General features: G+C 41.0%; 1 protein-coding gene and 1 long non-coding RNA gene across 2 annotated transcripts in view; one reads left to right on the forward strand and one right to left on the reverse strand.

The window, feature by feature from the left end:
- LOC128666908 (uncharacterized) overlaps positions 1 to 11,499 on the reverse strand; it is a 270,415-nt gene extending 258,916 nt beyond the window's left edge. The window contains exon 1 of the long non-coding RNA XR_008403279.1: positions 11,344 to 11,499. This is a non-coding gene — a long non-coding RNA (uncharacterized LOC128666908). The remainder of the gene's footprint in view (positions 1 to 11,343) is intronic.
- ZFP36 (ZFP36 ring finger protein) lies at positions 5,214 to 9,110 on the forward strand. Its single transcript, XM_053721720.1, has 2 exons — positions 5,214 to 5,365; positions 7,075 to 9,110. The coding sequence occupies exons 1-2, from the start codon at positions 5,330 to 5,332 to the stop codon at positions 7,981 to 7,983; spliced, it is 945 nt and encodes a 314-aa protein (XP_053577695.1). The 5' UTR covers positions 5,214 to 5,329; the 3' UTR covers positions 7,984 to 9,110.
- Positions 11,500 to 13,762: the final 2,263 nt, after the last annotated feature.

A 13,762-nucleotide genomic window follows, 5' to 3' on the forward strand; every position in this document is an offset into this window, starting at 1 on the left:
AAGGTGAACTGGAAAGTTGTTGAATATTACAAGCTCTACAGGAATCATGAAAGTTTAATTATGACTTTAGTGTCCTTTTAAAAGGAACACTAAAGTCAAAATTAAACTTTCGTGATTTCTACATCAGCAGCTCTTACTGAGCATGTGCAAGAGTTCACAGTATATACATATATGAGTCTGATTGGCCGATGGTTGTCACATGATACAGGGGGCCGGCATGCATTTTTTTTATTATGCAAATCTACTTATTTAACTAAGAACTCTGCCCACTACAACCAACTACCCGCACCACCCCCACTCGTAATTCTTGGACTCTACTTAACTCACCTATTGTAACTGCATCTTACACACAGCCATTTTGAACTATGAACATCCACCACAAACACCTAATGTCGCTGAGCTATCTTGACTTTGCTTCCTTTGAAAGGTTTTGGGCGTACATGGTGCCCAGCTCTAGAGTATTTATGCGACAAGCTCTTTGTTCTTTTTGTGGCTGTGTGTCTCAGTTCTGGGCATATATATGGGAATAAAATGGAGTTCAGCTATATCTAAGGATGTATTGGATAAACAGGGTAATGAATTCTGGTGATATATGAGGAGACATAGCTTCGGCAACATATGGTGCAGACATGATGATCAACTTTGGGGTTATATAGAACTGATGTGGCTCTCAGCTCTCTGAGGTTATATAGGACTGACATGGCGCTCAGCTATCTCTAGGGATATATGGTACAGACATGGTGCTCAGCTATCTCTAGGGATATATGGTACAGACATGGTGCTCAGCTCTCTCTAGGGATATATGGTACAGACATGGTGCTCAGGTCTCTCTAGGGATATATGGTACAGACATGGTGCTCGGCTATCTTTAGGGATATATGGTACAGACATGGTGCTCAGCTCTCTCTTGGGATATATGGTACAGACATGGTGCTCAGCTATCTCTAGGGATATATGGTACAGACATGGTGCTCAGCTCTATCTAGGGATATATGGTACAGACATGGTGCTCAGCTCTGTCTAGGGATATATGGTACAGACATGGTGCTCAGCTCTCTCTAGGGATATATGGTACAGACATGGTGCTCAGCTATCTCTAGGGATATATGGTACAGACATGGTGCTCAGCTATCTCTAGGGATATATGGCACAGACATGGTGCTCAGCTCTGTCTAGGGATATATGGTACAGACATGGTGCTCAGCTATCTCTAGGGATATATGGTACAGACATGGTGCTCAGCTATCTCTAGGGATATATGGCACAGACATGGTGCTCGGCTCTCTCTAGGGATATATGGTACAGACATGGTGCTCGGCTCTCTCTAGGGATATATGGTACAGACATGGTGCTCAGCTCTCTCTAGGGATATATGGTACAGACATGGTGCTCAGCTCTCTCTAGGGATATATGGTACAGACATGGTGCTCAGCTCTCTCTAGGGATATATGGTACAGACATGGTGCTCAGCTCTATCTAGGGATATATGGTACAGACATGGTGCTCAGCTCTCTTTAGGGATATATGGTACAGACATGGTGCTCAGGTCTCTCTAGGGATATATGGTACAGACATGGTGCTCGGCTATCTTTAGGGATATATGGTACAGACATGGTGCTCAGCTCTCTCTTGGGATATATGGTACAGACATGGTGCTCAGCTATCTCTAGGGATATATGGTACAGACATGGTGCTCAGCTCTATCTAGGGATATATGGTACAGACATGGTGCTCAGCTCTGTCTAGGGATATATGGTACAGACATGGTGCTCAGCTCTCTCTAGGGATATATGGTACAGACATGGTGCTCAGCTATCTCTAGGGATATATGGTACAGACATGGTGCTCAGCTATCTCTAGGGATATATGGCACAGACATGGTGCTCAGCTCTGTCTAGGGATATATGGTACAGACATGGTGCTCAGCTATCTCTAGGAATATATGGTACAGACATGGTGCTCAGCTATCTCTAGGGATATATGGCACAGACATGGTGCTCGGCTCTCTCTAGGGATATATGGTACAGACATGGTGCTCGGCTCTCTCTAGGGATATATGGTACAGACATGGTGCTCAGCTCTCTCTAGGGATATATGGTACAGACATGGTGCTCAGCTCTCTCTGGGGATATATGGTACAGACATGGTGCTCAGCTCTGTCTAGGGATATATGGTACAGACATGGTGCTCAGCTCTGTCTAGGGATATATGGTACAGACATGGTGCTCAGCTCTCTCTAGGGATATATGGTACAGACATGGTGCTCAGCTATCTCTAGGGATATATGGTACAGACATGGTGCTCAGCTCTATCTAGGGATATATGGTACAGACATGGTGCTCAGCTCTCTCTAGGGATATATGGTACAGACATGGTGCTCAGCTCTCTCTAGGGATATATGGTACAGACATGGTGCTCAGCTCTCTCTGGGGATATATGGTACAGACATGGTGCTCAGCTCTCTCTAGGGATATATGGTACAGACATGGTGCTCGGCTATCTCTAGGGATATATGGTACAGACATGGTGCTCAGCTCTCTCTAGGGATATATGGTACTGACATGGTGCTCAGCTATCTCTAGGGATATATGGTACAGACATGGTGCTCGGCTATCTCTAGGGATATATGGTACAGACATGGTGCTCAGCTCTGTCTAGGGATATATGGTACAGACATGGTGCTCGGCTCTCTCTAGGGATATATGGTACAGACATGGTGCTCAGCTCTGTCTAGGGATATATGGTACAGACATGGTGCTCAGCTCTCTCTCAGGATAAATGGAACAGACATGGTGCTCAGCTATCTCTAGGGATATATGGTACAGACATGGTGCTCAGCTATCTCTAGGGATATATGGCACAGACATGGTGCTCGGCTCTCTCTAGGGATATATGGTACAGACATGGTGCTCTGCTCTCTCTAGGGATATATGGTACAGACATGGTGCTCAGCTCTCTCTAGGGATATATGGTACAGACATGGTGCTCAGCTCTCTCTGGGGATATATGGTACAGACATGGTGCTCAGCTCTGTCTAGGGATATATGGTACAGACATGGTGCTCAGCTCTGTCTAGGGATATATGGTACAGACATGGTGCTCAGCTCTCTCTAGGGATATATGGTACAGACATGGTGCTCAGCTATCTCTAGGGATATATGGTACAGACATGGTGCTCAGCTCTATCTAGGGATATATGGTACAGACATGGTGCTCAGCTCTCTCTAGGGATATATGGTACAGACATGGTGCTCAGCTCTCTCTAGGGATATATGGTACAGACATGGTGCTCAGCTCTCTCTGGGGATATATGGTACAGACATGGTGCTCAGCTCTCTCTAGGGATATATGGTACAGACATGGTGCTCGGCTATCTCTAGGGATATATGGTACAGACATGGTGCTCAGCTCTCTCTAGGGATATATGGTACAGACATGGTGCTCAGCTATCTCTAGGGATATATGGTACAGACATGGTGCTCGGCTATCTCTAGGGATATATGGTACAGACATGGTGCTCAGCTCTGTCTAGGGATATATGGTACAGACATGGTGATCGGCTCTCTCTAGGGATATATGGTACAGACATGGTGCTCAGCTCTCTCTAGGGATATATGGTACAGACATGGTGCTCGGCTCTCTCTAGGGATATATGGTACAGACATGGTGCTCGGCTATCTCTAGGGATATATGGTACAGACATGGTGCTCAGCTCTGTCTAGGGATATATGGTACAGACATGGTGCTCAGCTCTGTCTAGGGATATATGGTACAGACATGGTGCTCAGCTCTCTCTGGGGATATATGGTACAGACATGGTGCTCAGCTCTCTCTAGGGATATATGGTACAGACATGGTGCTCGGCTATCTCTAGGGATATATGGTACAGACATGGTGCTCAGCTCTCTCTGGGGATATATGGTACAGACATGGTGCTCAGCTCTGTCTAGGGATATATGGTACAGACATGGTGCTCAGCTCTCTCTCTCAGGATAAATGGAACAGACATGACACTCAGCTGTGGTGATATATGGAACAGACATGGAGTAAAGGTATTTAGGATATATGGGATAGACATGGTACTAAGCTCTTTTTGAGTATATGTGGGATAAACATGGCATGCAACTCTCTGTGGGGTCTATAGTAAATAAATACTGGACAGCACTGGCATACATGGCACAGAAATGGAGGTTAGCTCTAAGGATATATGGCATAGACATGATGCTGAGCCCTTTGGTGACAAATATGGGGCACAGCTGCCTCTGTGGATATATGGTGCATACATGACGCTCATATCTCTCTGGGGATGTACGAAACAGATATAATTCCAAGTTCTCCAAGAGAATATGGCGCAAACATGGTGCTAAGCTCTGTGGGCACATTTGGTGCAGTTGTGGTGCTCAACTCTCACCTTTCTTCCTCCCTTCACTCATCAACTCACCACCTAATTCTCACATTTCTCCCTTACTTAATTTCTCCCACACCTACTCTCTTATTGGTTACTCTTTTTTTTCTTCTTCATTTTTTGACTAATTATCTATTTTCACTCTTCTTTCTCTTTCCCCACCTGCACACATCTATCCTTATAATCTATCTCCTAACTATATTGCCATTTCAGTTTCTGTCTCACCTTCTTTCTGATATGCTTTATTAATTGTATTTGTTTCTCTTTCCTTATTGTTTTACCTTTCTTGCCCATCTACCCCAAGATCTGTTGTAACCCCCCCCCCCCCAATCCTCACCTCTGTATTCCTCTCTTTTCTCTATCCTTCCTGTCCTTTCTCACAATTTGTATCATCTCTCTCTCATATATATATATCTCCCTTCTTCTCTCCACATTATCTTCTCTGTATCATTTCCCTCATTGTCTCTCTTTCTCTTCTCTCTTTCTCCCTCTATCTGCTTTTCTCAGTATCTCTCTCCTCTCTGTCTTTTTCTGTTTCCCTCTCTTGTTATTTCTTCCACTCTGTCTTGTTCTCTTTTTCTTTGTCTCTTTCTTTCCTTCTCTTATTGTCTCTCTTCTGACTATCCTTTTCCCTTTATCGCCTCTCCTCTAGTCTCTGCTCTCCCCCCTCTCTCCTCTGTTTCGTTCTCCCTCCCCCTCCCTGTTCTTGGCTTTTGACTGACTTGTTTTGCACACTATGCTGAGATTAGCTAACTCTCTCCTCCCCCCCTTGGACTTCACCCTTTGAGATGAGCTCATAGCCGCAGGAGGGGCTGGTGATGTAGGTGTGTAAAAGCCATATAAATCCGCACTGAGAGAGCAGTTCAGTATTGCTCTCAGCCTACTGGGGATCCACAAGATTCTGATTGCTTGGGGGAAACAACAATGTCCTCTATGTTGGATATACAGACACTTTATCAGGTAAGCCTCACAGCGACTGAGACCCCCACTTCCTAAAACTTTTGTGGTGTATAGAGACATACATGAAAGGTGACCTCTGAAGGGAGTAGATTGTTGTTGTCTACTAGAAAAAGGAGATAATCAGGAAATACAGAAGGAGGGGAGATCTGAAGATAGGGACTGGGGCACAATAGTCGTAGATGTTTATAGAAATAATCATATAATACAAATATATCAGCCAAAGACTACAGCTGTTACTGCTGCTTTAAAATGACTGTGTGTTTCACAATGTATTCACTTGATATCTTATTATAAGTTAAAGACAAAAGGTAGGGTTTTCTATACAATGTTTTTAATTGATTTATGATTAAATTGTGCGTTTTATAGAATATTTTAATAGTGATATAGGCTGTATCAAGTTTTACTGCTCAGGGAACTTTTTTATGTATATCATCATAGTTTGTGTGTAAATTTAGAAACAGTAAATATGATTTTACAACTGTGTTCAGAGGTACATTAAAGTAGGCCTGATCTGCAAGGAAGGTTGGTGGTATACAGAGAGCTGAGAGGGTCTTAAGCGATAGAGATCTGGATATTGGAGAGATACCAGAGGTTTGACAAAGTAAGTTGTTGAAGGGGAAAGAAAAGTTTTTGGGACCGAGATATAGTTAAGGTGACTAATGGGTATGAATCCAATGAGACAGGCTTCTTGCATACAGGTGAAGGCTGAAAGGAAAGAGGGATAGTGGGTATTAAAGGGCCCATATATATGTAAGAATAACATACTGTCTGTCTTGGTTTTATTGTAGCGTAACTGTAGTAGGGTAAATAGAGGGGGACCAGAAGGTCAAAGTGTGTTGACAGAGAAGAAATCAAGGGAGAGGAAAGAACGATAAAATCAAGGAGAAGGGCAGTGTGGATTTAAGAACGAGGTGGATGGAGTAGCTTTAGAGATTTTGTTTGATATAGACTGAGCTGAGCATGTTGAGGGAGAGTGAGAGGGTTATATAGAAGTAGGGAGGAGTATATAAAGGACACAGAGGACAGTAAGGGCTGTTGAAGGATAGAAAGGAGGGTGGGGAAGAATTCTATAGAGAGGAAGTGATATGGGGAGGGGGGGGAGAGGAATTTAAGTGGATGAAATGTGTAAAGGGAAGAATCTGGAGGGATACTGTGTGTAGTGAGAGAGAATTGTTGAAGGAATATAAAACAAGTGGAAGAATGAGAATGGAAGACGAGAGAATGTACAGAGGGGTCAGCTGGTGAAGAAATATATAGTTGAAAAGAAAGTGTATAGAGGGGAAATTGATTGTGTTTAAAGGAGGATATCTGAAAGCAGAGGGTCCAGTATATCTGGGAACATGACTTCTAAGTTCTGAGATTTCCCCTGTCAAGCAAATGTTTCTATATCTGGATTTGACAGGTTACTTAATTTAGAGTAGTGATTAGTTCTGTTTGCTTGTGAGTTAGGCTTCATTGTTTACAAGACTTTGACATCTCAGTTTCAGCCTCTTGAGTTTGTGTTGCTAAGGTAATGTTTTTGAGGACAGCTGAGTGACGTGACAACTTCAAGCTCTCTGTAGAACTTGACAGACTTCATTCCCCGGCCCTGCATGTTTGTGTCTTCCTGTCACCCATTCTTTGAGTTCTTTTTCTGTTATTTTGCTACCTCTTGTCCTGGTATCAAATACCTCAATAATTCTGATCTTTAACTTTTCCTCAACTTACAGAACCTGCGAAACTTGAGCCTTTCAGAAGACTGTGATTCTTCAATAGACAGAAACTTTCTTAACACTCAGCGGCGACATTCCTGTGTTGCTGACCTTCAAGATGAACTTCGCGGTGGAACTCAGAACACATGGGCTCCAGATCTTCCTCGAGCCCCCTTCAGAGCCGATCGTTCCATTAGTCTGACTGAGGGTTCCCGCACTTCATATCCCCCTCCTCCACCTGGCTTCCCTCCATTGAAGAACGCCTTACCTGCTTTACCCACCCTATCCCCACGGTACAAGACAGAGCTCTGCCGCACTTTCTCTGAGACTGGGTCCTGCAAATATGGTGTAAAATGCCAGTTTGCTCATGGGAAATCAGAACTAAGAGAACCAAATCGTCATCCCAAATACAAGACGGAGCTTTGCCACAAATACTACATATATGGGGAATGTCCATATGGGTCCCGTTGCAACTTCATTCACCATCCTGCCGAACAAGGAATGACCCAACAACTCCTTCGTCAAAGCTTAAGCTATAGTGGAGTGCCAACTAGGAGGGGGTCTCCTCCACCGTCAAGTTTTCCTGATCCAAATGCCTTTTCAAGAGCCCCCTCTGTTTCTCCACCTCCTTCAACTGAGCTTCTCTTTTGTCCAGCACCATCTGAGCCCAGAAGCCATGTCTCTTCCTTGAGAGCATCAGATTCTTGTTCACGGTGCTGCTCTTGCCGCTGCTCTCGGGCTGGGACACTTCCCCATGACCCTTTTTCTAATCAACTTATTATACGCTCTCCCTCCTCTAACTCACTACCTGAAGCTGATTGCTATAGCAGTGGATCTGAGTCTCCTGTGTTTGAACTTTCCTGCTCAGTGGTTCCTACCTCCAACAAGAGGTTGCCCATCTTCAACCGCCTCTCTGTGTCTGATTGAGGTGTGGGTCTCCACCATGTCATCCATAGCAGGACTTATGGGAGGTACATGGCCACATCATGCATCTACCAAAGTGAGAAGTTGGCCAAACCTGTGATCTATACCAGCACTATTATAGTGTCCTTAACAATCATCAAGGCACCTGTGGAGATTTTTCACCAGCAAATGGCTTCAGGGATTTACCCAGAGTGCCTTGTATTGAACCTCAGGGTTTTTGTGGGGTGGGCTTAGGGGAGGTTGGGAGGGGTTGGGTATTCTCAACTAGCATTTTATCTCCTGCTTTCCATCAGAGGTTTAACCCTTCTATCCCCCTTACACAGCTATTGCTTTTTGCACATTCATAATTACCCCTTATTTTTAACCCATTAAGGTTAAATAATTGGAGAGGGTTATTGTGTGTATCTTTTTTTTCTTTCTTTACTTGTATATGGGTCTCTCCTTCCCTGTCCTATAAAGGAGGGGTCCTAACTTATGTAGCATTACAAGGTACCACAGGGTGCCGAGCGCTTAGTCTCATAGTTCTGGCTGGCTCCAAAACTTTATGGATGGGACTAGTCGCAGGACCTGTGCGCTCCTTGGATTCTGTTCATACACTTGTAAACCCCAAAATCTTTATATATTCTGTATTTGGAAGACATCCTGCAATGCATTGACATGGGACCAATTCCCTGTGTTGTGTATACATATCTTTTTTTATATTTACAATATAGGGTACACTTCTCTGTATTACACAAATACACCTCTGGCACCAAGTCCTATTACAGATTGGACTCCAGTAATGCATTGCAGGGTCACTACAATAACAGAAGCTTAATACCTCAGGGGATACCTGTAACACTGCCCAGTCTGTGCTGGCAAACAAAGAGTTAAATCCAGGGGGCCGGGCAAAGAATCACAAAATCTGAAACTAATAATTACCGTGATTTCTGTAATCCCATAGAGTGCTTGTTTTAACATGTAATAATATATTTATGTTGCTGTATTTATTTAGTATAAATGAATTTTATATATATATATATATATTTATCTTTTTGTATTGCAAATAATATATATTTGACATTATTTGAATTAAGATTGTATTGATTGGCCGGGGCCACTAAGCCTGTAATAAAGATATTTACATAATATATTGTTGTGGTTTTAATTCTTCTGCACTACAAGTTCGGCAGCAGAGCTTATACTCATGTTATTGAAAGTGACACCCAGAAAGAACATATACATTTTTAGCTTAAAGGGATAGTCTAGTCAAAATTAAACTTTCATGATTCAGATAGAGAATGCAATTTAAGCAACTTTCTAATTTACTCCTATTATCAAATTTTCTTCATTCTCTTGCTATCTTTATTTGAATGTAAAGCTTAGAAGCCGGCCCATTTTTGGTTCAGAACCAGGGTAGCGCTTGCTGATTGGTGGCTACATTTAGACACCAATCAGAAAGTGCTACCCAGACCCTGAACCAAAAATGGGCCGGCTCTATGCTTACATTCTTGCTTTTTCAAATAAAGATACCAAGAGAACGATGAAAAATTGATAATAGGAGCAAATTAGAAAGTTTCTTAAAATTGCTGCTCTATCTGAATCATGAAAGCTTCATTTTGATTAGACTATTCCTTTAAAGGGACACTGAACCCAAATTTTTTCTTTCGTGATTCAGATAGAGCGTGACATTTTAAGCAACTTTCTAATTTACTTCTATTATCAAATTTTCTCATTCTCTTGGTATCTTTATCTGAAATGCAAGAATGTAAGTTTAGATGCCGGCCCATTTCTGGTGAACAACCTGGGTTGTCCTCGCTGATTGGTGGATACATTCATCCACCAATAAAAAAAGTGCTGTCCAGAGTCATGAACCAAAAAAAAAAACCTTAGATGCCTTCTTTTTCAAATAAAGATAGCAAGAGAACAAAGAAACATTTTTTTATAAAGTTGCTTAAAATTGCATGCTCTATCTAAATCACGAAAGAAAAAAATTGTTTTCAGTGTCCCTTTAAAGATACACAAAATTAGTTTGATTTAATTGCTATGTTGCATCACATTTGGAAGGCATTTTAAAACTTAAAGGGACATTAAATATAAAATAAATTTCATGCACCTCTCTATAATTACGGGTGTGGGCATTTCGGAACTTAGGTTTCACTGCAAGTATCTGAAGAAGAGTTGCTGCACATGCACAAACATGTCAGCACTGTTATGAAGACGAGCTTAGATTTCAAAATGGTGGCACCAATGATTAAAGGTATGCCGAAAATAACCTAAATACTATGCTTGTAAAACACCTGTCCTCAGACCTCCCCAACAGTCCATGTTTTCTGGATTACCTTGGATGAGAGCAGGTGAAATAACCATGTTTACTAATCAGCTGATTGTGTCACCTGTGCTCTAGTTCAGATATCCTCAAGATGTGGCCTGTTAGGGGTCCCGAGGACAGGTTTGAAAACCAGTGTTGTAAAATGTATTACAAAATGAGCGCTAATTTATCGTGCACCCTCAAACGGGCAAATGTGCCTGTTTGTGGGAGTGTGATAAATAACCAGTGGTTGGTTATTGCTACCCCGAGCTTGCGGTAGCAATTAGTGCTTATAAAGTGAACCAGAGATCAGATCTCTGGTTAATTTTATAAATGTGCCCCAACTGCCCCCAAAATACTGTGTAGTGTACTTTATTAAAAAATAAAAATTGTATCATTTTTGTGTTAGAAGAAAAAAAACGTCACATTGCGGTCTACGGGAACTGTGTGTTCCCAGTAAATATATACTGTATGTATATATATATTTATGTGTTAATATGTGTGTGTGTATATATACATATATATAAATATATATATTTGCTGCCATTGCTGCGCTATTTACCCCCTTCGCTGTGCTTAGGTTCTGATGCCGTCTCTGACGGCATCAGAACGAGGCTCCCGTTGGTCACGTTTGCACTGCGCTTAACTCGTAATACCAGCGCACATAAGCGAGCACTGGGATTACTCAGTGGAGCGCCAATATCGCTTGCGTGCAAGCAATATTTAGCGCTCTACTTCTAATCTGGCCCTTAGTGTTTAATGTCCATTTAAACCCTTTTGCTTCCATAGCAATGAAGTGCAACCAGCTTTGGCAGCTAAAGGGTTAATATAACAATGTTGACAGTAGAAATATATTTCAATACACACTACACTGAGGGCAGACTGGTATGGCAGATGCTTTTTAAAGGGACACAAAACAGTGCTCCTTTAGTAGAAAAATATGTTAAAGGGATATGAAACCCAATTTTTTTTTTCATGATTTAGATAGAGCATCTGATTTTACGCAACTTCTCAATTTACTTCTATTATCCAATTTGTTTTATTCTTTTTGTATCCTTTGTTGAAAAGGTTACCTAGGTAGCCTGAGCCTCAACAGCTGCTGATTGGTGGCTGCAGATATATGTCTGATGTTACTGGCTCACTCCATTCGTTCAGTTAGCTCCCAGTAGTGCATTGCTGCTTCTTCAACAAAGAATACTAAGAGAATAAAGAAAAATAGATAATAGAATAAATTGGAAGGCTGTTTAAAATTGTTTAAAATTGTATTCTCTATCTGAATCATGAAATAAACATTTTGGGTTTCATCTCCCTTTAAATCAAAGTAGACATAAAAATAAACAGATTGTGTTAAAAAAAGCAAAGACTGGCTTGTTTTCTTGCCAAATGAGCAACTGCTTACAGTTAGATTACAGAGGAGACATTACAGAACGTAGGTTCTACTGTCACATGACTTTTGCAGCAAAAGTCCTCTACTGAGCATGGGCAATAAACTGATTGCAGCTGTATTAGATCTCTCCTAGCAATATTTCAAAGGAAAAACTGTTACTTTGGCTCATGTAGAGACCACAGCCCTCTTGTAGGGCTGTAACAGGAAGTAATAAAACCTTGCACAAAATGAAGTTTAAGGAACAAAAGTTAACATCCTTTGAAAATGATGAATGATACATATTGCAATGATTTCTATTTTATATATATATATATATATATATATATATATATATATATATATATATATATATATATATACACATACGTACATATATACATATATATACACACATACATATATATACACACACACACATATTTATACATATACATATATATATATATATATATATATATACACATACATACATATATATATACACACACACATATTTATACATATACATATATATATATATATATATATATACACACACATACATATATATACACACACACACACATATTTATACATATACATATATATATATATATATATATATATATATACACATACATACATATATATATACACACACACATATTTATACATATACATATATATATATATATATATATATATACACACACATACATATATATACACATACATATATATACACACACACACATATTTATACATATATATATATATATATATATATATGGCGCTCACCTAACCGGCAACTTCAAACCAGGAGCCGACACTAACTCAGCTTGCTTCCTCGCCTGCAATATTTGGAGACAGTAACCGACAGCAAGGATACACTGTGGAAATACGTCTCATGTTATAAGAGTATTGGTCCGTTGCTTTATTGTCGGTCCTCCATGAAGTATGAGCGGTGAGAAAATATTGAGATATAATGCAATGCGAGTACCGTTTGTCCTACACTGAATAGTGTTTCACCATCTACAGCTGTGCTTGAGCGTGTTTTATACACTAAGTGCTCGAAGTGATACAAATGGTGTTGTTCCGGTCTGTGATTTAACCGAGGACTGCTATATGCAACATTGTTTCTTTTCCTCTCCTTATTGCAAATTGCATATGTCAATTGGATATAAATAAGAGGACTGTTGCAGTTTGGCTGTTTGGAAGCTATGTGAGCGCCTTTTAACACTCAGGGCTAGATTTATTAAGCCCTTACGGAAGCAAGTTCTCACAAGAACTTCACCAGACCGCTGCTTCCCTAAACTCTTCGCCACCTCTGAACTGGCGAAATTCAATCTCCTCGGTCGAGTCCGACCAAGGAGATTGACAGCTCCTGCCCGCGCGTGATTGGTTGTGCGCGGGCAGGGGGCGGGATTGCGCTCGTGTGCAATGTTAATTACCTACGGGTAATTTCGCCCCGCCACAGGCGACCTGAGGCGTACAGGGGCGCGTATACGTGCCCCTGTACGCCTCAGCTATGATAAATCTAGCTCACTTAAATTTTGCTCTTGGTTCACGGATTTAAAGGGACATAAGGCTCTTTACTTTGAATGTTGCTGTAACTGTTGTCATTTATTGTATGTTATCACATGTTGTTTGCACTTGTGAGGGGTTAAGGGAGTCTGTTTAACGACTGACATTAAGATTGAATAAACGCTTTTTCTTGAATGAGGATTTAAGTGTGCAACCTTGTCATTCTCTGACACCCACGTATATTTGTGGTTGTCTTCTCTCTTTTTTCTTTTGCAAATTAATAGTATATGACTGTCTGCACCTAGAATAAATCCTGGGATAAGTGTGCACACAATCTTTTTTACATATATATATATTAGGGCTGGGCGATATGGGGGGGGGAGAAACGCGATTGCGATTTAATCGCGATTTTATGAAAAATTACTATAACACCTTAATTTAATGTATGAGTGTAATGTACACATACATTACACAGACACAGTACACCCATTTACACAGACACAGTGCACAGATTTAGACATACATATACATTACACAGACACAGTACACACATTCATATACATTACACAGACACAGTACACACATTTACACATACATTACAC

This window comes from Bombina bombina, chromosome 7, assembly GCF_027579735.1.
Source record: "Bombina bombina isolate aBomBom1 chromosome 7, aBomBom1.pri, whole genome shotgun sequence".
NCBI classification, from domain to species: Eukaryota; Metazoa; Chordata; class Amphibia; order Anura; family Bombinatoridae; genus Bombina; species Bombina bombina.

Coding starts and splice junctions, on each gene's coding strand:
- ZFP36 (XM_053721720.1), top strand. CDS start 5,330: ATGTCCTCTATGTTGGATATACAGACACTTTATCAG. Junction 5,366..7,074: donor ATATACAGACACTTTATCAG/GTAAGCCTCACA, acceptor CTCAACTTACAG/AACCTGCGAAACTTGAGCCT.